Below are 27108 nucleotides of genomic sequence, written 5' to 3' on the forward strand. Positions count from 1 at the left end.
CTCAGGACTGCAATACTCCAAGGACCGCCTCTCACTATACAAACCTACCTGCACTCTGCAGTCATCATCTGAGGACCTTCTTTGTGAGCCCCGTCCATGAGAGGTCCAGAGGGTGGCAACACATGAAAACGGGCCTTTTCAGTGGTGGCTCCCAATTTGTGGAATCCTCTCCCATGAGAGGCTGTCTTTCGAGCTGCCTTTCAGCCTTTTCCCATGCTCCAACGGTCATCAGGAGTCAGTTTTATGCTTTTTCATGATTTTTTAAAATAAAAAATATTCAATGATCATTTCATATTGTTTGTTGCAGAATGATTGTTCCAAGGTACCTGCTTCATGACCCCTTTTCTTTCATACTCAGCAAATCAGTACATTGCAAAACCAGATTTGGAGGTGGTTGTATCCGAGCCGTCCTTTATTGCTAGCATGCTGGCTTGAGGACTGGTCCGTTTTGGCTAAATGTGAGAGAATCAAGCTTTCATTGTTATGAATTTGGTGCTCTGTCTGTTTCGTTCACTAATTTTCTGCAAACATACGCCATTTAGCTATGTTGCAAAACTGAACCTAGTGGGTTTTTTCATGTTTTAATTAATGTATGCAAAATAACTTTGTGCTATCAAACATTCCATCTAATTATATTCATTACTTGCTTCTCCAGGACAGGTTTTAATTAGTTATACAACAATGTAGATCAATACTCATCGTGCACCCATTGCAATTTGCAAAGCGTATGCACTTTCCTGGATGACTTAATTATTGTAACTGTAGCAGAGAGATTTCCTCTAGCTATGTTGTCTTTTTGCCCAAGTCTTCCTTTGTGCTTAAAAATAATAATAATACCGTCTTTATAAGAATATGCTCAAATACACCCATGTGCCTCTCAATTATCTCATTGTGCGCAAAGAACTTCTGGTGGTTCTTGCTCACTTCTGGGTTCCTGCAACAGTCGTATTGGCCACTTTGTGCCGCAGATTTCTTAAGGTCCAAATCTAGAAATGAAAGTTTGTTTCCCATGATCCATTTAAAAAATGGAAACACAGCCTTGGAGTCAGCATTGGAAGAGTGGCAGAGAGGGAGACCCTATAGCCACTGGTGGAGGAACGTGGGGCAGGATGGGGGGAGCGCACCGCCCCTGGCACCATCAGGGAGGGGAGTACCATCACGGCTGCCCCCCTGGACACACACCGCCCCACCCCAGGGACGCACACCATGCCCCCACCTGCTCTTCTTCCCCGGTGCTGGAGCATGCAGCTTTGCCACTGCCTATAGCTCCCTCTACTGTGTGGAGGACTTTTTTTAAGGAAACAACAAACAACAGCCTTGAAAGGTAGCAGTTGGAAGCAAGAGAGCAGTGGGAAGGGCCCTTTCCTTTCCAGACTTTAAGGGTGGTGAAAAATGCCCAACCCGGTACAGTGGTACCTCGCAAGACGAATGCCTCGCAAGACGAAAAACGCGCAAGACGAAAGAGTTTTCCGTTTTTTGAGTCGTTCTGCAAGACGAATTTCCCTATGGGCTTGCTTTGCAAGACGAAACGTCTTGCGAGTTCTTGCGAGTTTGTTTCCTTTTTCTTAAAGCTGCTAAGCCGTTAATAGCCGCTAAGCCGCTAATAGCCGTGCTTCGCAAGACGAAAAAACCGCAAGACGAAGAGACTCACGGAACGGATTAATTTCGTCTTGTGAGGCACCACTGTAATGCAGAGTTTGGCCCTTGGACCTCTTAGCTTAGTGCAGTGATGCCTTATCCATTGCCCTTTGGCTCTTGTTTAACCCCAACCCTCATCACCACCAGCCAGAACTGCCAAGGAGTCATAGTCTAGCAATCTCTTGAGGGCCAAACATAAGTAAAAGGGGAATTTTTGTATATAAGCTTTTTTTTTTTTTGTATAAGTATATAAGCTATCACCACCTTCCCCACCTTCCCCACACCCCTCTCCTCTTATTTTAAAATTGTTTTGCTGTACATTTGCTCTCTAACTCTACAGAGCAAGGCTTTCTAGGCAGGAGAGTGTATGCCATGATCCCTAGCTAACAGGACCAGGGTCAGGGATGATGGGAATTGTAGTCTCAAAACATCTGGAGGGCAGAGTTTGCCTATGCCTGGTGTATGGGATGTCACAAAGTGCCTTTAAAAATAAACAAATCTCTAACTACGTCTAGACTTCAAAATATTTTTTTAAGGGAAATTCTATCCGTGAAGGCACTTTCCTGGTCCACTTCAGCCACAATGTCTTGCTCTAGGGAAGGATTCAATATATATATATATATATTTTGGGGGGAGGGATTGCTCTAAAGAGCCCCACACCGGTAAGGAGTCTCACCTGGTGGGTGGGCGGGCAGCAGCTTATGAGAAGAAAGTAGGGACGCAGGTGGCACTGTGGTCTAAACCACTGAGCCTCTTGGCCTTGTCGATCGGAAGGTCAGCAGTTCAGATCCATGTGGCGGAGTCAGCTCCCGTTGCTCTGGCCCAGCTCCTGCCAACCTAGCAGTTCAAATGCATACCAGTGCGAGTAGATAAATAGGTACTGCTCTGGCGGGAAGGTAAACGGCATTTCCATGCGCTCTGGCACTCATCACAGTGTCCCGTTGCACCAGAAGCAGTTTAGTGCTGCTGGCCACATGACCCAGAAAGCTGTCTGTGGACAAACGCCGGCTCCCTTAGCCTGAAAGTGAGATGGGCGCCGTACCCCATAGTCACCATTGACTGGACTTCTGTCCAGGGGTCCTTTACCTTTTTTTTTTGAATGGGAAGAAACCAGGAGCCCAGGGCTGCTAATTTTCCCTTTCCTCCCACACTTCATGATGCAATTGCATTACGAAAGGGCCGGCTCTGTATGGAAGATTATTCAGCTATGTGAGAAGCAGCTTAGTTCAGAAGTGGGCATGGGTCATTCTTCCCAAACAGATGCTCACTGACATACAAAGGTCTGGTGAGTGTGTGTGTGCCCTCATGTGATGTTAGCGTGTTTTAGGTGCTTCCTGATAAAGATATTGGCTGCTTGCTGCCCTGGTGCCAGAAGGAAAAAATGAGCAGACCTGAACAATGTGCAGCATAGTTGTCTTGTTGCCATTTGCTGAAATTTTTTTTTGTTTAAAAAAAGCAGAACCTCAAATGAACCTACTGAATTTCTTAGAGTAGTGCAGCATAGTGACTTGCTTGCAGATTGCCTCTTAGTGGGAAGTCTCCCTGAGAAGAACGGTTTCTAATTCTGATTACACCACGGGCAATTTCACTTTGTTTACAGCAGAAGGGTCTAGATTGGGCATGCTTCATAACTCCACAATAACTGGATCTGATCTGGTTTTTTAGTGGAAAGAGGGGCCATAGCTTGTTGATAGAGCATATGCTTTGCATGTGGCAGTTCTCAGCTTCCAGCCTAGGCATCTCCAGGAACGAACAATACAGGCAGCTGTCTAATCCTGGAGAAGAACCATTGTCAATCACAGTAGACATCACTGAGCTGAGATGGAACAATAGCCTGCCTTGGATTAATGCAGTTCTTATGTAACTTTAATAACAGAATTATCAATAAAGTAAAGATGGGGTTGGTGTAGTTTCAAACAATATCTGCAAAAATGAGTAGGAAATTATGAAAAGCAAAAGGCCTCTAAGATGAATTGGAAATGAATTTGTTGCCATCCAAGTAACGCCTTCACCCTTTTACAAAATTAGGCTTTGTGTTAGTTTAGCAGGGATGTAGGTTTTTGTTTTTTTTAACGCGCAACAGACTGTTAACTATAAGCCCAAAAAGGAAGCTGCTATAATTTTCTTCAGCTTGCTTAAGTGTGTGCAGATTCGTTTTTTAATTATGCCCTCTCTGTTTGGACTACGGATTTTAGGTAATGCAAGAAAAATGTCGTAAGCTTGGGAATAGTTTATTACTATTTAATGCAAAACTGTCCGTTAATTGGCTGGGGCAGAAGCTGCAAATTTCAGCTCAGGCGGACAAAACGGAGTGCAATTCTACCTAGAGTGGAAGGTGCAGTCCGCCGAGGATTACTGCTTCACAGCCTCCTGAAATCCTAAAATGCAAGATGGGTGCTCCCCACCTGCCACCCAAAGCACTCTCATAAATCTCAGCTCTCTCTTGGATTGCACAGTGCAACAGACTAAGCCTGAAATCAGTGTGTCAACAGATTCATCTTGGGAGTAAGATGGTCGGTGCCATCAGTCTTGGGTGTTCCCCTTTAGGCCTTCCCCTAGCAGTTCTGGAACACCCTTCCCAAAGTCATGGATTCACTGTTAGAAGCCAAAGGCTACCTGGGGCTCAGATCATGTGAAGGTAGTCAACTTTGTGCCCTGCAGATGTTGTTGAACTCCAGCCGCTATCAGCCCCAATGGCTGTTGGCCAAAGATGGTGATGTTCTCCAGACCTCCACTGCGACTCCCATCGCAGTGGCTGCCTCTATTTTACTCGCGCTTTGTCTCCCCTGGGACTGGTCACCAGTATTTCTTGTCAAATGCCATATCTCCTTCTGTGTGGCAGACTTTTGTTTCTGCAACAAAACGGAACCGCTACCAGATTTTAGGGTCCGATCCAAAGATTTGTATATACGTGTGATTGTGGTTGGCTAGCTTCCTTTCCAGGGAAAAGTGTAAACTCTAGGGAAGGGGACTGAAGAACAAAGGCAGGGCTCTGTTTTCTACTAGACTTGAGAGCTTTTGCTATTTGCTCCCACTACGTTTCATTAAGCTTGACCTTTTCAGCCAGCTGGACAGTCCGGCTTTGCTGTCTTGGACGTGCTAGGTGACATCTTCTGACCCTGCTGAGAAGTACTGGGCTCTGCCTCTACTTCACCAGGCTCCATTCCAGATCCCAGACTCTGCCCTCTCCTGGGGTCTGAGTCTGGCAGCCTTGGCAACGAAACATCAGCTTCCTGCAGCTCCGCTCCTTACTCTGTTGCTACCTGGTCTCACTTTCACTCTACAAGCCTTGCTGTTTCCGTTTCTCTGTTGCTCCTTTTGCACCTGCTTTCTAGAGTTGTCCTCCACTTGCCTCCCTGACCTGCTATTTTTTTGGTCTGATCCTGTTCTTCTTTCCCTCTCCTGGAGAGGCTCTTATCCCACAGGGAAGGGAGCACAAGATCCCTACAGTGCATTTTTTGGGCTGTGTTACCGGTTGGCGCTGTGGGTTAAACCACAGAACCTAGGTCTTGCTGATCAGAAGGTCGGCGGTTCGATTCCCCGCGACGGGGTGAGCTCCCGTTGCTCGGTCCCTGCTCCTGCCAACCTAGCAGTTCGAAAGCCCATCAAAGTGCAAGTAGATCAATAGGTACCGCTCTGGCAGGAAGGCAAACGGCGTTTCCGTGCGCTGCTCTGGTTCGCCAGAAGTGGCTTAGTCATGCTGGCCACATGACCCAGAAGCTGTACACCGGCTCCCTCTGCCAATGAAGCGAGATGAGCGCCGCAACCCCAGAGTCGGTCACAACTGGACCTAATGGTCAGGGGTCCCTTTACCTTTACCTTTAATCTTGCCAGCTGTAATAATGTTGCAGCCAATTTGCACAGTGCTGCAACCTCTAGCTGCAGCATTGAGGTCCTTAAATGCTCTGCCACTGAGCTATGGCCCCAATCCTTCCACATGCGAATTGACTGTAGGGTGTAAACTGTACAGTACAAGCAGTACATATGCACATAGTCCAGCATGATGATTTGATACAGTAAGCCCACAACTTACACAGGGGTTATGTCCCAGGGTCGGTGCCTGAAACCAAAACCACGTACAGTGGTACCTTGGTTCTCAAACAGTTCGGTACTTGAACAACTTGGAACCAGAACGCTGCAAGCCCATTTGCAAACTTTTTTCAGAAGCTGAACATGCTCCGTTTTGAGTGTTACACTTGCGTTTTGAGTGTTACGCTGAGGTCTGTCTGTTTTTGCTATTTATTTTGCATTTTTGTTTTTGTGGCTTTTTTTGTTTGTTTTTGTGACTGTGTGGAACCCAGTTCAGCTACTGATTGATTGATTGATTGATTGATTGTGTGACTGCAGTACATTGTTTATTGGTTTCATTTTATGGATCAATGGTCTCGTTAGATAGTAAAATTCATGTTAAATTGCTGTTTTAGGGGTTGTTTTTAAAAGTCTGGAATGGAATAATCCATTTTGCATTACTTTCTATGGGAAAGCATGCCTTGATTTTGGAGCACTTTGGTTTTGGAACGGACTTCTGGTACCACTGTATAGTCAAAACACATTGGGTGCAATGGCTGGTGGGATTGCCAAAGTCTTTCCCCCCAGATGCCTGTCCCCTTTCCACCCCTTTTTTATTTATTTTTATGCCTTGTGCGTAAAGCTGAATGCACAAAAGTTAAATGCACGTAAGGTTTGAGCTTACTGTGCATGCAGTATATAATCCTCTCTCTCTCCTCTTCCCCTGCCTGGTCGTGCTCAGGAAAATATGGTCCACAATGCTAAAAGCAGGATGCTTTGCTTTTGGATAAAGGCATCTGCTAGACTAGAGATTCGCAAGAGGTGCTTTAGAGCCCCAGCTGCGCTTGGCTTTAATGGAGGTTGTGAGTGTGTGCTGTGAGCAGTTGTTCTTTTTAGCATTAGAGTAGAATAGAATAAGTGGGATGTGGGTGGCTCTGTGGGTTAAACCACAGAGCCTAGGACTTGCCGATCAGAAGGTCAGCAGTTCGAATCCCCGCGACGGGGTGAGCTCCCATTGCTTGGTCCCAACTCCAGCCAACCTAGCAGTTCGAAAGCACGTCAAAGTGCAAGTAGATAAATAGGTACCGCTCTGGCGGGAAGGTAAATGGCATTCCGTGCACTGTTCTGGTTCACCAGAAGCGGCTTAGTCATGCTGGCCACATGACCCGGAAGCTGTATGCCGGCTCCCTCGGCCAATAAAGCGAGATGAGCGCCGCAACCCCAGAGTCGGCCACGACTGGACCTAATGGTTAGGGGTCCCTTTACCTTTAGAATAGAATTTTTAAAAGTAAATGGTTGCTTGTTTCCTGTGGCAACCATGATTATTTACCTCCCCCTGCAACACCCCTAATTCACATTCTTTATTATTATTTTTTTGTTTTTCAGTGAATTTATTGGACTCTCGATCAGTAATGGGGGATCTTGGATGGATAGCCTACCCGAAGAATGGGGTAAGTTTCTCTTGTGCCATGTGATGTGCTAATAATAGTTCTCTTTCGTGCAAGGTTCTCCAGAGCAGTTTGTGCACCGCTATGCTCAAGGCTGCAACTCGGCTTCCAGAGAACTCTGCCCAGAATCTCCCAGATCTTGGGGCCAAGCTAGATGACATTAGTCACATGTTTAAACAAGTATGTCTAACATGGCCTCTTTTATTTTTGGAGCAAAAACATCAATGGGGACCCAGTCTGGATAATATGCTCTGGAACAGGACCCCCCATGACTGTTTTTGATCCACAATAAATGGGACACTGAACCTTGCTGCTTTTAACCCAGCATGTTTCTGTCATGAGAGCTAGTGTGGTGTTGTGGTTAAGAGCGGTAGTCTCGTAATCTGGTGAACTGGGTTCAATTCCCCGCTCCTCCGCATGCAGCTGCTGGGTGACCTTGGGCCAGTCACACTTCTTTGAAGTCTCTCAGCCCCACTCACCTCCCAGAGTGTTTGTTGTGAGGGAGGAAGGGAAAGGAGAACGTTAGCCGCTTTGAGACTCCTTCAGGTAGTGATGAAGCGGGATATCAAAACCAAACTCTTCTTCTTCAAATTCACTATACCTTTTGTTGTTCTGACCTCTCTCTTCAGATGGGTGTGTGTGTAGTCATTGTCAAGCCTGTAGAGGTTTTGCACTCCAAAATCTTGTCTGCCGGGATTCTTATCTCCTTTTCTTATTGGAGGTCCCCATTGAAGACTGTTAAAGCAGAAGTATTCAATATGGTGCCCTCCACTTGAGGCTGAACTCCAACTTCCATCATCCCTGGCCACTGGCCATGAAGGCCAGAGCTGATGAGAGTTGGTGTCCAACCTCCCCATTAAAGGGTCATCTTGGACCCTTAGCCTGCTACCAGCTTGGAAAAAGAAATGGTCAATCTACAGGTGCAACAACTATGATTGACTAAAATAATGGAGATTTTTTTTAAAAAAAACCAAGCTGGCCAGACTGTTGACTACTTCCAGAATTCCCTAGGGCCTTCTGGTGGTTCCCTCACTGCAAGAAGTGAGGTTACAGGGAACCAGGCAGAGGGCCTTCTTGGTAGTGGCGCCCGCCCTGTGGAACATCCTCCCATCAGATGTCAAGGAAATAAACAACCACCTGACTTTTAGAAGACATCTGAAGGCAGCCCTGTTTAGGGAAGTGAAGTGTAGGTGGGTTCCCACGAGGCAAGACACAGTGATAACAGCGAGAATGAACAGAGCTGGACGACAGGGACAAAGCAACTGCTTATATACATTTCTGAAGGCCTGGGCCAATCCCACTCCCAACGTGATTGGTTGTCTAAACCAGTGTTTCCCAAACTTTTTTGGGCAACGGCACACCTGTTTACTGAAAAAAAATCTCGCGGCACACCACCATTAAAGCCCCGCCCCGTGACGTCAGCGCACAGCGTCACGCCGGGAGGGACGCACGAAAGTGAAAGTTTTTTCCCTCCCCCCTCAGTCCCTCGCTCGGAATTCAGCTCGTTTGGGGCATAGCTCCGGCTGCTCCCTCTCCCGCCACGCAGGAGCGATGCCTCTCTCTGGCTCTCCCTCCGCGCAGGCTGAGGGAGGGAGGGAGGTGCGCGTGTGACCCGTCTCTGCTGGGAGACCAAACCCAGCGAGGCAGAGTCGCGCGGAGGCGCCCAGGCAGCGCTGCCGGCTGCGAGGAGGAGCGCCAGGCAGCAGCAGGAGGCGCGGCCTCTCCTCGCCGCCGCCGCCCCGCCTCTCGCCGCCCGACTCGCCCGCCTCCCTCCAGGCATCTCGCGGCACACGAGGCAACGTCTCACGGCACACTCGTGTGCCGCGGAACACCGGTTGGGAAACACTGGTCTAAACTTCCAAGCTGCTAATCATGACTCAGAGTTTAAGGGCCAATGGCAGAAGCCCAAATCCTGAAATGTTCTGTGATTGGATATTATATATCGAATCAGAACACAGGAGCTCAGATTCCTTTGTCCAGACTCAAGCTCAGGCAAACACAGACCACTGAATACATAACAGGAAGTTTTTAATGTTTGATGTTTTATCTTGTTTTTAATATTCTGTTGGGAGCCGCCCAGAGTGGCTGGGGAAACCCAGTCAGATGGGTAGGGTATAAACAAATTATTATTATTATTATTATTATTATTATTATTATTATTATTATTATTATTATTATTATTATTGACTTGAGTTCAGTAAACCCACTTCTCTGAGATTTGTGCCCCAATATATTCACAGCCTTTTTTCAGATGTCGGAAATGCTGCTTTATTTCTCTACAACTGGCTTGCCATTTGTTTTCTCTCGTTTTCCCTAATATCCTCTCTCTCTCTCGATCTGCTCTATGTAAATATTTAATTCTCAATTCCAGATATAGATTTGAAAAGTGGTTGCTGTAATTAAAATGAAACTGGAGGAGGAGAAGCTTTTGAAGGCTGAACTTCCTTCCCCATATGCTCTGCTGTCGGGACGTCCTTTGAGGGATGCTTAGTGTACTAAATATTCGTCTTCTTGTGGTTCTTTAGCAAGGTTTAGCCAGAAAACAACCCTTCCTTTCAATAGACTGCCTGATTAATGCCTATTACTAATATTGGAGTCTTCATCATTTTAATAGCTTCCCAGTGCTTTGTAGTGATTCAGTGTGATGGTTTGCTTCAAGCTAGCAAAATCAAATTACTTTTTCTGGAAATATTTATGCTTGGTTTGAAGTATGTCATTTTCATAAAATAAAAAAATAAAAATAAAGGAGATCTGTTAATGGCAGCTGCAAAATATTTCTTGACTTCTAAATCTCAGACTACAAAAAACCAGCAGATTGCATGGTGGAGGAAATTGCATGAGGAGTCCCTCATGTAGAAGCCAAACCACATGTCAGGGGGAGAAGGCAGGGTTAGAGAACTTCATGGCATACTAGTTCCAAATGTGGAGAGAGGCTTTCAGAATGTGGAAGGCCACACAAACATTTGATTTTTGCTCTGATAATATGTTCACAACTGAGGCAGTTGAATTATATAGTCACTGACCTTAAGTGATGTGATGACTACTACAACAGCAATTCTTTATTGCGTGTCGAGGTCCCCAGGGCCACCCCAATAACTCACACATCCAACAGAAATTTTGTTTAAGGTTTTTGGCATAGTTTTGGCCACAACTTTATTAAAATACAAAAATGTGAGTGCTTGCTTAGGCACTGGTTGCGACTATCTGCCCCCCCCCCAAAGGGGGACAGACTGACATTCCGCACGCCTGTGAAAGTCAGAAAAGGGGACTACACTTGGGGGTAGCGACCGAGCAGGGAGCCTGCCCTCAGCCCTCCCCAAATGCAACCAGGGACTCTTGCGTGGCCCTAGCCCCTTGACAGGGTGGACAAAAGCAATAGTGAGCCCCTGTATTCCTTTAACGGAATCCCTTGCAGCAGCAGCATTAGAGGGGCAGGCACAGCCAATCCATGCCCATCAACCAACCAAACCATAAACCAATGCCTAACCGCAACCTTACCGGTTGTGACGATTTGCTACGCAGTAGGCAAAAACCAAATGGCCCCAGCCAATCAGCCAGATGGACAAAATTCCTACCAGGCCCCTGCCCCAAGAGCAGACGACCCCATGACAGGCATAGCAAGGTCAAAGCGAACAACCCTAAATATAGGGAGGGGGACGGGCAATCTGATGCATGGGGCGAAAAGAGGAAGCTCTACGCCTCATGCAGGGAGTTTTAGTATTTCTGGCTTTCAATCAACAAATGGCAACATTAACGTCTTCCCAACAACAAGGTAAACCCAATCACATCAGTGGCCAACGATCAATTAGCCCGCCCCACAACTTTGGAGTGTCCTGTCAGCCCTCACCGCAACATGTGCTATCCATGAAGGAGAACACGCTTTGTGGCCCAAAGACCCACCTGACGATATTCAATGCATATAAAATACATTGAAAGCACACAGACTACTAGGATATATCATAAGACAATGCTAGTTTCTGACTTTTGTCTAATACATATCGATCTCTGATTCTGACCACCAGGGACAGAAACTTGGCAATGGCCAAAGTCACACTGGAAATCTCATCGTCTAGTAAGCAACTTGGCATAGAACTGGGCAGATTTACCTGGTAGATTTGCCATTAGTGGATTAATCAGATGTTGTCTGGTCCCAGCATTTGATGACTAAACCAGAGCTCAACCAGTAGTAGTAAATTAGTGAGGAGTTCCTTCATCCATTTACATGGATGCTCAATATGGCATGCATGCCCCTTTTCTCATTTATTATTGCAAGAACTCAATGAAGAAGGCTGCTTTGGATTTTTGTAGGTGTGTTTTGTTAGTGGGTCTCAACAAGATGGATCCCTTTTTAAATCATGGAATATCAGAGAAGGCTGGCTAACCTTTGTCAGGAAAAAGCAGCAATGCAAGAGCAAGCTGCTAGTTGCTGGAATGCAAAACAGGATGTTGATGTTTGGGACTGTACTATTGGAACAAAGGGGCAGTCTATTCACTGTACTGAGCACTGGATATTAGCTCAGAGTGTCATCTGACCTGTACTGGAAGTACAGGGGTGGAGTCTATCTCTCTCTACTGCAGGAGACTGGAGAGTGCAGACGTGTTTCTCTGTACTGCTGGAATGACAGAAATAAAGACATGTAAATAGATTTCTGTCTATCTCTTTTCCCCTCCCTGAGGGAAGCAGGGAGGAGGGAGGAGAGGTGTGTCCCTCTCACGCTGATAGGGATCGCCGATAGAGACCTCGCCTGTATCCTGCCGGGAGACGCAGACGGGGAGGTCAACAGGATCTCAAGCCAAGTGCCTGAAATGTGGCCAGTTACCTCTGACAAAGGCTAAAGATTCGACAACCTTAACTTTTGAAATAACTTTTAGTACTTCTGCTGTGTAAAATTGCACCCAGCAAGTTTAGTTCTGTTCTTATTCTGTTGCCACTATTTCCCTTAAAGGTAAAGGTAAAGGGACCCCTGACCATTAGGTCCAGTCGTGACCGACTCTGGGGTTGCAGCGCTCATCTCGTTTACTGGCCGAGGGAGCCGGCGTACAGCTTCCGGGTCATGTGGCCAGCATGACTAAACCACTTCTGGTGAACCAGAGCAGGGCACGGAAATGCCGTTTACCTTTCCGCTGGAGCAGTACCTATTTATCTACTTGCACTTTGATGTGCTTTCAAACTACTAGGTGGGCAGGAGCAGGGACCGAGCAACAGGAGCTCACCCCATCGCAGGGATTCGAACTGCCGACCTTCTGATCAGCAAGTCCTAGGCTCTGTGGTTTAACCCACAGCACCACCCACGTCCCAAGTACTATTTCCCTTACCTACAGTCAATTCCAGCGCTGACTGTCTCAATTTGGCTTGTATATTGGAACATTGAATCAGCAATATAAATACCATGTTTCAGAACAGATGCAAACATAGTTCGAAAGCACCTATATCTTTGACCTGTAGCTTGCTTCTGGCTACATTCAGACAGGGGGCTTATTGCATAAGTTTTCCTGGTTATAATGCTAGTGCTTCTGCCTCTTGTTGTGTTGTGTCACGGAACGGTGGCTTTTTGATTGACACACCACCACATTGCACTAAAATTTTAAATCTCAGATGGTGGGAAGGAATTGTGTGTACTGGGACACCAATCCAAATTTTGCAATGCAAGCAGTGGTGGCGCTATTGTGAAAACCGCAGGAAAATTACAACACAAATCTCCAAGTTAACGGGGTTGCAAATTGCTTTTTCTATCCTGGAAACAATTAACCCAGAAATGAGCACTAAACTTCTACTAGATTTCCAGAAGCGGCTTTTATGTTGTGTGAAAGATCACATAAAACTTGAAAATGAACAGGTAAAGAAATGTTGAAAAGATGGTACAAAGTGCTGCTTGAATACACCCTCTGTACGCAAAGTAGTATAGTGGTAACTTGGTTCTCAAACGCTTTGGTTCCCAAACACCAAAAACCCGGAAGTAAGTGTTCCGGTTTTCAAACGTTTTTCAGAAGCTGAACATCCGATGCGGTTGTCGGCTATTGTTTCCGGGGCGCCTGCACCAATCAGAAGCTGTGCCTTGGTTTTCAAACATTTTGGAAGTCAAACGGACTTCCGGAATGGATTAAGTTTGAGAACCAAGGTACCACTGTATTTGGTGCTTTTAGTTTTGCTATTTATTTTGCATTTTTGTTTTTGAGGCTTGTTCGGTTAATTTGTTTTTGTGACTGTGTGGAACCCAGTTCAGCTGATTGATTGATTGTGTGACTGTGGAAATGGATAAAAGTCCCCCCTCCAAACAATGAATATCATCAGAGCAAGTAAGAGGAAAAAAATAATTTTAATTTTCATCATTTACAATACTGTCTTATTTATTTTATAGTACAGTACATTGATTATGGCTTTCATTTTATGGATCAATAATCTTGTTACAGAGTAAAATTCATGTTAAATTGCTGTTTTAGGGGTTTTTTAAAGTCTGGAATGGATTAATCCATTTTGCATTACTTTCCATGGGAAAGCGTGCCTTGGTTTTGGAACGCTTTGGTTTTGGAACGGACTTCTGGAACAAATTAAGTTTGAGAACCAAGGCACCACTGTATTAGCTAACAGGTTACAGGCAAAGCAAATATTGCATCTTTCTTCCTAAACTGGAAGCTAAGTCGCTGGCCCCCTCATTGCTCCTTTGAACTCCTTGAAAACAGGCAGCTTTTTAAATTTTTGTGATATGTAGGGGATTTTTGGAAAGCCATGCCTAGCATTCAAGCTTAACTGACCATAGAGTTGAATAAGATTGGCATAGTAGACTTGTTTATGCAGTCGGGGAACTCATTTTGTGGTATGGTTATAGAGTTTGTGGGTCAGTTGGGGCTTTTTGTTCTTGTTTTTTGCATCTTGTTCTGAAAGCTCTCTGTCCTCCTCTCCCCTGCCCACCCCCAGCCTTTGTGAGAGCTTAATTTTCTTTGTCCTTTTGTCCTGCTTTTTAGCCACGCTCCCACTTTCAAACAAGAACACAACAACACCTGCCTGCCTTGTGTGTAACTCATCCTTCTTTCCTCCAGTGATTTCACTGAACTTCCTGTAGTCAGGAACACTTCTCAGTATTCCTCTGAGTATTTGCAGCGTGTTGTGGCTCACTGTTCAATTACTTGCTGCTGCTGCTGTTTGTTTTTCTGTCTGAGCTTCTTTTTAAAAATAATAATAATAATAATAAGAAGAAGACAGATGACACCCAAAAAGCCAGAATCATGCATGGATCTTTTTCATTGCAGAATATTTTTCTAAAAAGGTTGATTCTTCTATTCCAACACGCCCCCCCCCCCGCTACAACCCACCACCAAAGAAACAAGCCAAGTAATTGTTCCTGACGAGGGAGGGGGCATAATTGTGGGCCGGCTGGGAATGCCAGCTAAATATACGAAGCAGGTATCTGCGATCTGTGTGTGATTTTGCGTTTTTTTTGCTTTGTTCTCCCTTGCTACTGCTCTTTTTCTTTTGAAATGCAGATTCTCTAAAACTACAGACTAAATGGGTATGAGTGAGGTGCTGCAGGAACAGTTTCCGTAGCACACTGCTATTATTTACGTGTTTTAAGCGTTTTGTGTGCCCTCCTTCACTCATACGCACCGGAGCAGTTTACATCAATAAAAATGTTTTTAAAAATACAATAGAATAAAATGCAAGCATAATAAACAGTTCATAGCTCCAACACGTGGAGGGGGGCAGAGCATTAAAGAATTCACTTGTTCCTTAAAAATCCAGTTGTAAAACTGACATCTACCATGGTAGTCTGACAAGTGTGCCTATTGTGGTGATGGAAGCCTGTTAAGAAAAATTGAGCTAAAAACTGAGGGGCTCCTCCCTTCTCTCTCAAGATAGTTTCTGGTCTAGTCAGCTCCAATTAAAACGCACAGCATTTTGTTATTGTCGAATTCCAAATAAAGTTTATAAAATCTATTAAAAAAGAAAGGTCCATACAGTGGTACCCCGCAAGACGAACGCCTCGTAAGACGAAAAACTCGCTAGACGAAGGAGTTTCTTGTTTTCTTAGCCGCTTCGCAAGGCGCATTTCCCTATGGGCTTGCTTCGCAAAACGAAGCTTGCCCCGCAAGCTCCGGGGATAGCGGGGAAGCGCAGCGCGTCTTCCCCGCTGTCCCCGGACCTCTTTTGAAGCAAGGGGCGGCGGGGAGAAGATCGACTCTCCCCGTTGCCAGCCCCGCAATCTCCGGGGACAGAGGGGAAGGCGCGCGCACCTTCCCCTCTCTCCCCGGACCCCTTTTGAACCAAGGGGCGGCAACGGGGAGAAGCGGTTCTCCCCGCTGCCCCTTCCCTTGCTTTAAAACAGGTCCGGGGAAGGCAACGGGGAGCCACCCCTTGCTTTAAACAGGTCCGGGGACAGAGGGGAAGGCGCACGGCGCTTCCCCTCTGTCCCCGGATGTCTCCATAGGAACGCATTGATTGATTTTCAATGCATTCCTATGGGAAACCGTGCTTCGCAAGAAGAAAAACTCGCAAGAAGAAAAAACTTGCGGAACGAATTAATTTCGTCTTGCGAGGCACCACTGTACATGTCTAAGTGTCTATTCCACCTGTCTGTTCATAGTTCCACATAGTTCATAGTTAAAGTTCCACAGAATCTTTTCACAGTCTAATATAAGGATTTCCAGAATATTAGCCTTGTTTCGCCATCCTAGGCTTCATCAGTAGAACAGGCTCATATGTAATATTACAGGATAGTGGATCTTATGGCATAGTAGTGGTTGCAGACTCTGTGGAACTGTAACTATGCATGAACTGACTAGAGAATGAACTGATCCACTGCGTCTTCTGCTTTTTTCGCTGAACTTTATGAGACTTCCACTGAAATCTACAATTTGATACAATGAATAGTATATCTTATTTATTCAAATGTACAGCTGGTTACATCTTGGGAATCTCAACTAAAGCATCTCTGACAAATGGCCACCCAACCTCTGCTTAAATGCCTTCAGTGAAGGAGAGTCCACAACATCTGGAGGGAGTCCATTCCACTGTCAAACAGCTTGGGTTTAGCCAGAATCTCCTTCCTTGTAACTTGAATCCATTGATTCGGGTCCTATCTTCCAGAGCAGGAGAAAACAAACTTGCTGGATCTTCCATGTGAGAACCCTTCAGATATTTGAAGATGGCTATCACATCTCCTCTCGGTCTCCTTTAGTAACACCGGCGGAGGAACGGGGGGAGTGCATTGCCCCTGGCACCATCGGGGAGGGGGGTACCATTGCGGCCGCCCCCAACACGCACCGCGCACCCTCCCTGTGCCGGGCGCCACACCCCCATGGGTGGCGCACCACGTCTCCAGGACACATTCCACGCTCTCGTGGGTGGTGCGCAAAGCCCCAGGATGCACGCTGCGCTCCCGCAGGTGGCATGCCATGCCCCCAGGACACATGCCATGCTCCCAGGGACGCGCGCCATGCCCTTGGGGCGCGTGCCAGCCATGCCCCCGCCTGCTCTCAGCCCCCCTGTGCTGGAGCATACAGCTTTGCCACTGTCTAGTAATACTTTTTATTGCTTCCCATTCCCATTTCAAATTCAATTCCCATTTCAAATTTTGTTCGAGAGAGCGGGGGTCAGTTCTGGATGGGCAAGGAGTAGGTTTTTTTTAAAAAAGGAGTAATATTATGTGTCTTTGCTATGGGGAAAATTATAATTGGACAATTAACGTACACACATAACCATGTTGTGCTGCTTCTTTCGATCACACTATAGCTGCTGTAATTCTGCAAGTTCCCATATTGAGAGCCTGCCCAGATTTACTGTAAATGTCCCAAAGGCGGCAGAGTGCATATAAAAGATTTAACGTCTGCTACAGGGCTGTGCTCACTGTTGCTTTTTGCTCTGCCCTGTCACAAAACTGACTCTTGGGACGATTGCCCTGATATTGGGAAGAATTATTTGCAGTTGCCCTGAGACAGAAATACTCTTCTATGGAGAATTCAGTTTAAAGTTCCTTTTTTTATAGTTAAAATGAAAACCGCTGCTTTGTGACTGCCTCATATGTCATGTAGGCTCTAGAAGACTTTGAGAAACTAGATATCTGATATAAAGGCTTTTTTTATTATTTAAGGAAGGGGGAGGAGCCAAGGTATGTGTGTCTGATTTGTTTCTTAAGTTCATCATTATGTCTCCTTAATAGACTAATCAGATTTTGGGAAAATATGAAGGCATTTTGGAGAAATACTTCCTTTTCTACAAAGAAAAAAAGGAACATTTCCCTTGTATTGAGTAGAGGCATTGTAATACTCTGGCACATTTGATTTCCAACAGAAATGCCATAATTTCATTAGTGTGGTCAATTAACCTCCCTTTTTTTAACTTATCTAGGGAAAACATCCACAGAATGATTTAAAAATGGGGATGCACATCATACGAAATTCAACATGCACATAATTTATGCTTACAGTTCCTAACATCGAGGATCTGCAAGGCACTTAGTGGAGTTTGCATGGGTAACTGAGACTGGGGTGGGAAAGCAGCCTGCTCCATTGTTTTCTTTAATTTATTTCTTTAATTTGTATACTGACTTATACCTGGAGATCTCAGGGTGATACACAAAACAAAATCCCGATATATAAACAGAAAATACAGAATCTGTGAAAGGGACTTGTTTTGCAAAGGCTTAATACCTGAGCAGTGTTTGGCCTATATGCAAAGATATGTAAATTTGTGCCTTTTTTTTATAAAAAAAACCCCACTCTGATCAAAGATGCTGAATTTTATTTCCTTGGGAAAACAGTCAAGCCAGCTTTCAGTTTCTTTATTTGTCTATGCCCCTGCCCAAGTTTGTTTATGGTGGGTCCACTGTCAAACTGTTCTTACATAATGCAGCTGTGAGTGGCAGCGTATCTGTGGGTTCAGTTGGTGAGCGATAATGATCTGCAAAGAAATTTGGAGCCTGAAGGCATTGGCCTGATCACACATCACAAAATGCAAGCTTATTCATTGTGTCAAAAATCCTTTTTTGACTGTGCTGCTGAAATAACCGCCAGTATAATTCTGTGAGATTAAGCCCCTCCATTGCCTGACTTTATGCATCTGACGAAGGGGTCTCAAGGCCATGAAAGCTTTTGCTGAGGTAAATTTGTTAGCCTTTAGCCCAAAATATTTTTATTTTTTTATTCATTTAGTAGCCATCTTTCCCTAGAGCAGGGATGGGAATATGTGGCCTCTGGATGTTGTTGAATGGCAACCCCTGTCATCCCTGATGAACACGCACTAGCCACAATGGCCGCTGGAGTTCAACAAGACCTAGAGGCTTACAGCTTCCTCAGTTACCCCTAGAGATCGGGAGAAGCAGGAACAGTTCATTCTTAAGGGCAGAGAAGGTAACCAGAAAGAGATGGTGGGAGAAATGGATATTGTAGAACTGTCATCGCCCCTCCTCCCCTTTGTCTACCTCAACCTTGGGCCTCCAGCTGTTTTTGGACTACAACTCCCATCATCCCTAGCTTGCAAGACCAGTGGTCAGGGATGATGGGAATTGTAGTTCAACAACAGCTGGAGGCCCAAGGTTGGGAAACACTGGTCTACCTTGATCTCCTCTTGACTACTCTGCCTGTTTGCAAGAGAGCCTACAGAATTCTCAATATTTTATTTTTATTAATTACATTTTTATGCCACCTTTACATTCCAGTGAGCTGGAGGTGGTGTACATGGTTCTCCTCCCTCCGATTTCATCCTCATAACAACTCTCTGAGGTAGGATAGGCTAAGAGCTTTGTAGCTATCCCTTGCCTTGCTTTTATACTTTGCAGTCATGGCTTCTGGACTGTGTGCTTTGCTGCCGAACCTGTACTATCGCTGTAGGGGAGCGGGTAGTGCTGTGGTCAAAACCACTGAGCCTCTTGGGCTTGCCAATCAGGAGGTCAGCGGTTCGAATCCTTGCAACGGGGTGAGCTCCCATTGCTCTGTCCCAGCTTCTGCCAACCTAGCAGTCTGAAAGCACGCCAGTGCAAGTAGATAAATAGGTATCGCTGTGGTGGGAAGGTAAATGGCGTTTCTGTTAGGGCTGTCTTAAACATATGCGGCGTCGGGGTGCAAAGATCCGCCCAGCGGCCCACCCCGGTTGCCCAGAGTTGTCGGCCTTTTTTGGGGGGGACCCCAAAGTTGACCTTTTTTAAGGAAAGGTTCTCTAGAGTTGTTGCGCACCTGGGGTTTGGGCGACCAACGCAAGCAGCAGAGGAGCCCAGCGCAACAAACAAGCCCGAGGCGTCGGCATCAGTGACTGAGTTAAGCCGGGCGCCATGTGGTATAAGCAGCATGTGCTGGGCGGGCCTCTCCATGGCCCTATGCCAATCTCAGGCACTCAGGAGGGCGGAGCTGGCCAGCTGCCTCACCATCTCATTGGCTTGGTTGCCCCCGAACTTGCGGCACAGTGCTTCCCGCAGCAGAAGATTGGTGGGCCCTTCCCCGGACTCAACCTTTGGGCCCTGGACTCTCGGTCTGGCGCTCCTGAGAGCCCAGCGCCCGGGTGCCCCACACCCCTAGTGCCTATAGGTAAGATGGCCCTGGTTTCTGTGCCTCTGGCTTCCGTCACAGTGTCCCGTTGCACCAGAAGCACATTAGTCATGCTGGCCACATGACCCGGAAAACCTGTCTGCGGACAAACGCTGGCTCCTCGGCCTGAAAGCGAGATGAACGCCACAACCCATAGTCACCTTTGAGTGAACTCAACCATCCAGGGGTCCTTTACCTTTACCTTTTTTACTGGCGCTACCTTGAACCACAAGTGAGAACCCCTGTTGTGTTTTGCACAGGAGCAGAAGAAGAGGTTTCTCTTTACAGAAAGAGTTTATTTTGTACAGTGGTCCCCCGCAAGACGAATGCCTCGTAAGACGGAAAACTCGCTAGACGAAAGAGTTATCCGTTTTGGAGGTGCTTCGCAAAACAAATCTCCTATGGGCTTGCTTCGCAAGACGAAAATGTCTTGCGAGTTCCTGTTTGCGAGTTCCGTTTTGGAGGTGCTTCGCAAAACGAATCTCCTATGGGCTTGCTTCGCAAGACGAAAATGTCTTGCGAGTTCCTGCGGGGTTTTTCCCCTTCCTCCCCTTCTTCTAAGCTGCTAAGTTGCTTATCAGCTGATCCGATCAGCAGATAAGCCGCTAAAAGCCGCTAATAGCGCTAATCCGCTAATCCGTCAATGGGCTTGCTTCGCAAGATGAAAAAACCGCTAGACGAAGAGAATCACAGAATGGATTCTTTTCGTCTTGTGAGGCACCACTGTACCTCCATAATCATCTTTGTGAAGAGGTTCTCTCCCCATTCAAAAAAGAGGCGCAAACCTGACTTTCCTTGTTCTGCTTGTTTGCCTCTGCCTAGGCCTATCACAATCTGGATAATAATAGCAACAGTAATAAATCAGTACCCCCCTGCTGTTTTTATAAATGTTAATCAAATCTGTTAAATGCTTGACAAGTTGTTTCCCTACCAAATTATCATTTTAAGTCATTACTTGATTAAAGCAAGAAAATAAATCTTTTTTCATAAAAAGGATGTATTAGAAACAACATGTGGGCATGTTAATCACTTTTTTACCACAGCAGAAAAAATTACACGTGCATTGGAAAAAAAATGCTAATATTAATATTTACAACCGGGGTGGAGGAGTCTTTCTTCTTTGACAATCACTCGTAGCCAAGTAAGATTGTCTTCCATAAACACGGTTTTAACAGTGAGTCCGTAAGTGACTGTGGAGGCCAATTCTGGATCCACATGTCCTTCCACAGTGGGGACATTGGTTTCCGGGGGGGAGTTGATCACGATGTGGATTTGCCAATCGTGCCTTCATCTTAGCACGTTTCTCCCTTGCATCCTGAGTTCGAGTGTCTTCAAAGATGAGTGCCGCAACCCCCGAGTCGTCCGCGACTGGACCTAATGGTCAGGGGTCCCTTTACCTTTACCTCGGTTTAAGAACAGCCCTGTTTATGAACTATTCGGTATAAGAACTCCGCAAAACCGGGAGTAGTGTCCTGGTTTGTGAACTTTACCTTGGTCTATGAACGGAAGCCGAACGGTGGAAGGGCCAGTGGCGTAGCATGGGTTGTCAGCACCCGGGGCAAGGCAAGTAATTTGCGCCCCCTAACCCGTGGATTTGCGCCCCCTAACCCTAACCCCCAGATGTTGCGCCCGGTGCGGCCGGCCCCCCCTCCCCCCCTCGCTACGCCACTGGGAAGGGCACCGCCGGCAGGAGTCCTCATTAGGGAAAGCGCACCTCGGTTTAAGAACGGCTTTGTTTAAGAACGGACTTCTGGAACGGATTTAGTTTGTAAACCAAGGTACCACTGTAATGAGTTAGATATTAGTCTGTAGCCCTTGGAGCATACTATCATGCAAAGAGATCCATCTGCGTGTTATAATGTAGTCTCAGTAGAAACATTTTTCATTTCTTGTTGAGTACAGTAGGTTTGTTCCTGGCTAAAAGTGAATATATAATTAATGTGAGGCTTTTATAATGTAAATAATATATGGCAATGAATGATCTTTTAATTAATACGCTTTGTGTTTTATTTAAAATGTGCTTTAGAACCCCCTGTGTGTAGGGGAGAGTAGCCAGGCCATGTCCTTGGGGTCAAAATGTTCTTTGGTCCTGACCCTCTCCTCAGGCCCCACATGTCATGTGTGGATGTCTACACAGAGTGTATGTGTAGAAGCAACTTTCCTTCAGAAAGTCTGCTATTCTGTAAACTATTTCTTATAGTGATGATATTACATAAATAACTGCCCAAATTAGTAAAGCGATTTGCCCCGCTTAAAAAACTCTAGAGGCAGAAACATAGACAAGCATAAAAAAGCAAAGAGGGAGAAGTAAGAGTGGGTGGTAATAATAATAATAATAATAATAATAATAATAATAATAATAATAATAATAATAATTTCATTTCCATGCCGCTTTATATTTTTAAGGGGGAAAAACTCAAAGCAGTTGACAACCTACATTAATACATTAGATCAAACAATCTGGAATGAAACAAATACGAAGTTATACATTCAAAGCAACATAACGGGCAACTAAAATATTATCTCAAAAGATTTCAAAATAAAACATTTTGAATGAGGTGAACTACTAACTGCACATTTATCGCAGCAAAGTTAACCAGAAAAGATATCTTAAACATTTCGAAAGAAAGCATTACTAAAGGAACTCAAATATAAAATGCACCTTTAACCAGCATAATTAGCAAGAGAACCTAGGACCCTGTATTGGGAAAGTTTTAATGTCTAATGTTTTACAATTTTTTATGTGCTGTAAGCAACCCAGAGTGGCTGGGGAAACCCAGCCAGATCATAGCTGTCAACCTTCCCCTTTTTTTGCGGGAAATTCCCTTATTCCAGCGCCGTTTCCAGCTGCTTCCTGCTGCTATCCCGGATTGTTAGATATCCCGTAGACTATCCCCGGGACAGGTGAGGTTGCTGATCCCTTATTTTTGAGGCTGCTGATCCCTTATTTTCAAATCTGAAAGTTGACAGCTATGAGCCAGATGAGTGGGGTATAAATAACAAAATTGTTGTTGTTGTTGCTCTTGCTGCCAATCTTGCTCATGGTGGTTCATAATGGTTGGCGACTGTGGAAGCTCAGGCTCGATGACCTGGGTCTGCACTAAGAGACGGGCAAAATGGTAGACAAGGCTAGGCCAATTCTTTCTGCTCTTTCCACTGTCGTTTGGCATCCTCCTTTCCTTCATGTTCAGTTAGATCTATGTGATGGCCTGGGATTTGGACTCGGAGGCTGAACCTGAGGGATCCCAGCCTGCACAGGATTCCCCGCCTCCAGAGCCAGCTGAGCTGGGGCTGGGGCCTGAGCCTGAAGGGTCCTCACCTGTGCTGGATCCTCAGGTGCAGACATCAGCTGAGTCTGCTCTGGCTCCTGAGGTGATGGAGGACCCATTGCCTGCAGGTGCTCCACTCTCAGCCCCGTCAGGGGAAGCTGAGGTTGCCTCTGGGTCCGGTAACCCTCCAGCCTCTCCTGAGCTGCAGCGGCTCAGGGCAGAGAGGCAGAAGGAACTAAGTTCCCGCAGGAGGAGTGCTCGCCTCCAAGCCAGGAGAGGCGAGTCACCAGAGGATTGGGGCCACCCCATGCCTCGGGGCAGATAAAAGCCGGCCAGCCCCAGTCCCAGGTTGCGGGAGCAACGTTGTTGGTAGCCTGTTCCTGCCTGCACCCTGTCCTGCTCTTCTGCCAGAGTTCCTGATCCCACCCGACTCCCTGCCTTGGACCCAGCTACAGCTTTGACGGACAGCCTCCATACCTCGACCTCGGACCGGACTCAGACCTCGCCTCTCGGTTAGCCCCCAGGATCAGCACAATCTATGAGCTCCACACGTGTACAGCCATACCTCAGGTTGAAGTAGCTTCGGGATAAATATTTTCGGGTTGTGCGCTGTGGTGACAGAGCATGTTACTTCCGGGTTTTGCTGCTCGCGCATGCACAGGGGGACAAAATTCATGGAACTTTGAAGTGTCAGGCATAGCCCTACTGGCTTTAGCCCAAACGTAGCAGAGTTTTCCTGCACAGCGAGGAAGCTAGTTGCGGCAGTAATGACTAGTCAGCTAGACTCAGAATAACTATTTACAGGATTTATTAAAAGGGAAAAATAAAACCAGCAGAGTTTCTGCATACAAATAAAAGCAAAATAAATCCTCTCTTTCTCTCTCTCTCTCATAACCATACACAGCACTTCTAACTCCTAACACACCTCACATCAAACTGTGCTAGCAATCCCTAGATAACAGAGTTGAGTGCTGCTCGTTAACCAATCAGAGTGAGTAGTTTCTAGGTCAAGCAGACCTGGGCTTTCTGCCAAGAGTAAATTGACACCAGCTTGAGTTAATTGGTGAAGCTAGAATCTGCAAGTTTCCCACGAGAACCAATTAACAGAAACTGAAACCGAAACTGAACACCCCCTCACAGATTCTGCTGAACAATTAACTCCAAATACACCTATGTAGGAGATTATTTTTCCAGCAAACCTAAACCCTTGCACATTCGCTTGTTCTTTATCTTTGCCAATGGTTTAGTTAACACATCTGCTACATTTTCTTCACTTGACACATAAGTACAGGTGATTACATTGTCTTGTACACAGCAACGTACATTTTGGTATTTTACAGAGATATGTTTTGAACGCGATTTGAAACCCTCTGTTTTACTTAAGGTTATACAAGCTTGATTATCAATGTAAACTTGTACTGGTTCTCCACAATTTACATTTAAATCTGCTAACAAATGCTTGGAATAAATCACCTCGTTGCACAATTCACTCAATGCGGCGTACTCTGATTCCGTTGATGACACACTTACAATGTCTTGCTTGCGTGACCGCCAGCTGATTAAAGCTCCACCGACCATTATAACTAGTCCTGTGACAGATTTTCTATCTGGCAAATTTCCCCAGTCACTATCACAGTAGCAACTCAACATTTCATCCTCTGAAGAATTTAATTGTAACATATAGCCAATTGTCTGTTTGAGATACCTCAGAACTTGTTTTACCCCTTTCCAGGCATTTAGTGTGGGTTTTGAGACCAATCTACTTAATATGCCTACTGCATAGCTAATATCAGGTCTGGACCACTGTGCTATATACAATAAACTTCCAATTACAGAGTGATATACATCAGGATGTTCAAATTCAGGACTCTCATCTGTATGAAGTGTTTTTATGAAACCTGGATCCATAGGCACCGCTGCCCCTTTGCAATCCTGCATCCTGTATGTAGTCAGTAGTTGTTTAACTTTGTTCTGCTGACTAATTAGGCAGCTGCCATCTTGGGCCCAGCACACTTCCAACCCTAGATATGTCCTAACCGGGCCTAAGTCTTTTGTACACCCACCTGCAGCCTACAATCTTTGCCCCCTCAGGCGCTGCTACTGGTGTAAAAACCTTGTGCTCATTCAGAGAGGACATCTCTTCCTCCATTGCCTGTTTCCAGCGCTCTGCCTCCTCTTTTGGTAACTTTAACACCTCCTGAAAACTTTTGGGTTCTGCACTTACACTAAACACATTTGCAGTATCTGGGGAAAAACGCACCGGAGGCACTCCTTTGTTTTGTCTTTTAGATCTTCTGGGAGAATTTTTTTTCTTCTGACCCACTTTCCTCCTCAGAACTACGACCTCTCTTTTGTTGCTTAGCCACTGGTCTCTGGCTAACTTCACTTTCTTGAGAGCTCTTATCTGAACTTTCCTCCCCCTCAGACTCTGATTCTCTGTGTTTACCTTCAGAGTCATGAAGCTCCTGGGAAGGTTCAAACCAAACCTCAGTATTGGCATGTAGTCTCTCCCAGCCACTATGTTCACAAAAACTGGCATTCCTGGAGATCACAATGCCATTTGTCCCTTCAGCAAAGCGGAAACCTTTTCCCAGCTCCTGGTAACCCACAAACACTAGCTGTTTGGTATTAGGATCTCCCTTCTTTCTCATTTGTTTCGGAATTAATACCCAGGCTTTTGATCCAAACACATGCAAATGGTCAATTTTAGGTTTTTTCTGAAACAATTTAAAGTACGGGGTTGTACCTATTGTTTGATGGAAGAGCCTATTTTGGAGATAACACGCGGTGAGCATGCTCTCCCCCCAATAAGACATGGGCAAATCAGCATCATCAAGCATGGCAAACATCATATCTTGTAAAGATCTGTTTTTTCGCTCTGCAACGCCATTCTCCTCTGGGGAAAAAACGTTCGTTTTTCTATGCCCAATGCCACGCTTTTGTAACCAATCTTTAAAGGCATTTGACATAAATTCGCCACCTCTGTCCGTCTGAATCCTTTTGAGTTTAACAGACAGAAATCTTTCCACAGATGCCACCCAGCCTTTAAACTTAGTGAACACGTCACCCTTATTCTTCATGGGAAAAACCCAAGAATAACGCGTGGCGTCATCCACAATTGTTAGTGAAAAACGCGATCCACCCCTGCTTACAGCAAATGGACCAATTACGTCCATGTGAACCAGCTGTAGCGGTGACTCACTAACTCTGTCACTTCTGGGGTAAGAGACTCTGTGGGTTTTAACCTTTTTACACACATTACAATCAAGGTACTTGTTACAACTCTTTAAATTACCCCCATCAGCCAATTCAGACATTTTTAGTACACTTTTCCAGCAAGCATGCCCCATTTTCCTATGCAATAAGTGCACACAGTTGTCATGTATAGCTTTGTTATTCACTGCAGGCTGAGATTTACTGACTACTGCTGCAACTTGAGATCCTGCTTTAAGCCAAAACAAGCCTCCCTCTGACTTAGCAGTGCCTAAAATCTCACCAGCCTTCTTAATAATGCAACTGTCTCCTTCAAAATACACTTTAAACCCAGCTTTTAGCAAACAATCTACAGACATCAGATTGCTCCTTAATGACGGCACACAAAGTACATTTTGCAGGCATTCACGAAGACAAGGAACAAAAACTGCACCCCCCGAAATCACTTCGGAAGTACTTCCGTCTGCTAGAGCCACCTGGCTGCGCTGTGCTGAGTTCTTGGAAACAAACAATTCATCTGAATTCACGATGTGGCGAGACGCTCCCGAATCGACCACCCAGACCGCTTGTTTCTCATCAGCAATCTTGACCTCGCCGGTCACCAGCTGAGCCGACTGTTTTCGTTTGAAGAAGTTCTTTTTCCGCTGCTGCTGCTGCTGATCTTGTCTCTGCTCTTGCACCGGCAACTGAGACTTGACCAACTCCGGACATTGTCGTTTTAGATGCGCTGAAGACCCACATCGGAAACAACGCCTAACAGCAAACGCTGACTCCTCACCAGTACGCTGCTTTTGCTTCATCTCTGGCACGGCATGAGAACTCCTTCCAAACCGCCCACCAGTAGAAGCCTCTGCAGCCAACGACCTTTCTTGCCTCTTCTGCCATTCTTCAATCAAACGCCCAGTAACGTAACTGACTGATAAATCACGCTCCTGTATGCCTTCTAGAGACAAAACTAAATTATCCCAGCTTTCCGGGAGAGAACTCAAAATAATAGCCACCTTCTCCTGCTGGTCTAA

At 45.7% G+C, this 27108-nt stretch overlaps 1 protein-coding gene across 8 annotated transcripts in view; it reads left to right on the plus strand.

Annotated features, from left to right (window-relative positions):
- EPHA5 (EPH receptor A5) overlaps positions 1-27108 on the plus strand; it is a 263910-nt gene that overhangs the window by 17112 nt on the left and 219690 nt on the right. For all 8 annotated transcript variants that reach the window (XM_081166169.1, XM_081166170.1, XM_081166173.1 and 5 more), the window contains exon 2: positions 7033-7097. In XM_081166169.1, the coding sequence (XP_081022295.1) occupies positions 7033-7097 (65 nt within the window). The remainder of the gene's footprint in view (positions 1-7032; positions 7098-27108) is intronic.

The sequence above is a fragment of the Podarcis bocagei genome (assembly GCF_964188305.1).
Source record: "Podarcis bocagei genome assembly, chromosome: 13".
In the NCBI taxonomy this organism is placed as follows: Eukaryota; Metazoa; Chordata; class Lepidosauria; order Squamata; family Lacertidae; genus Podarcis; species Podarcis bocagei.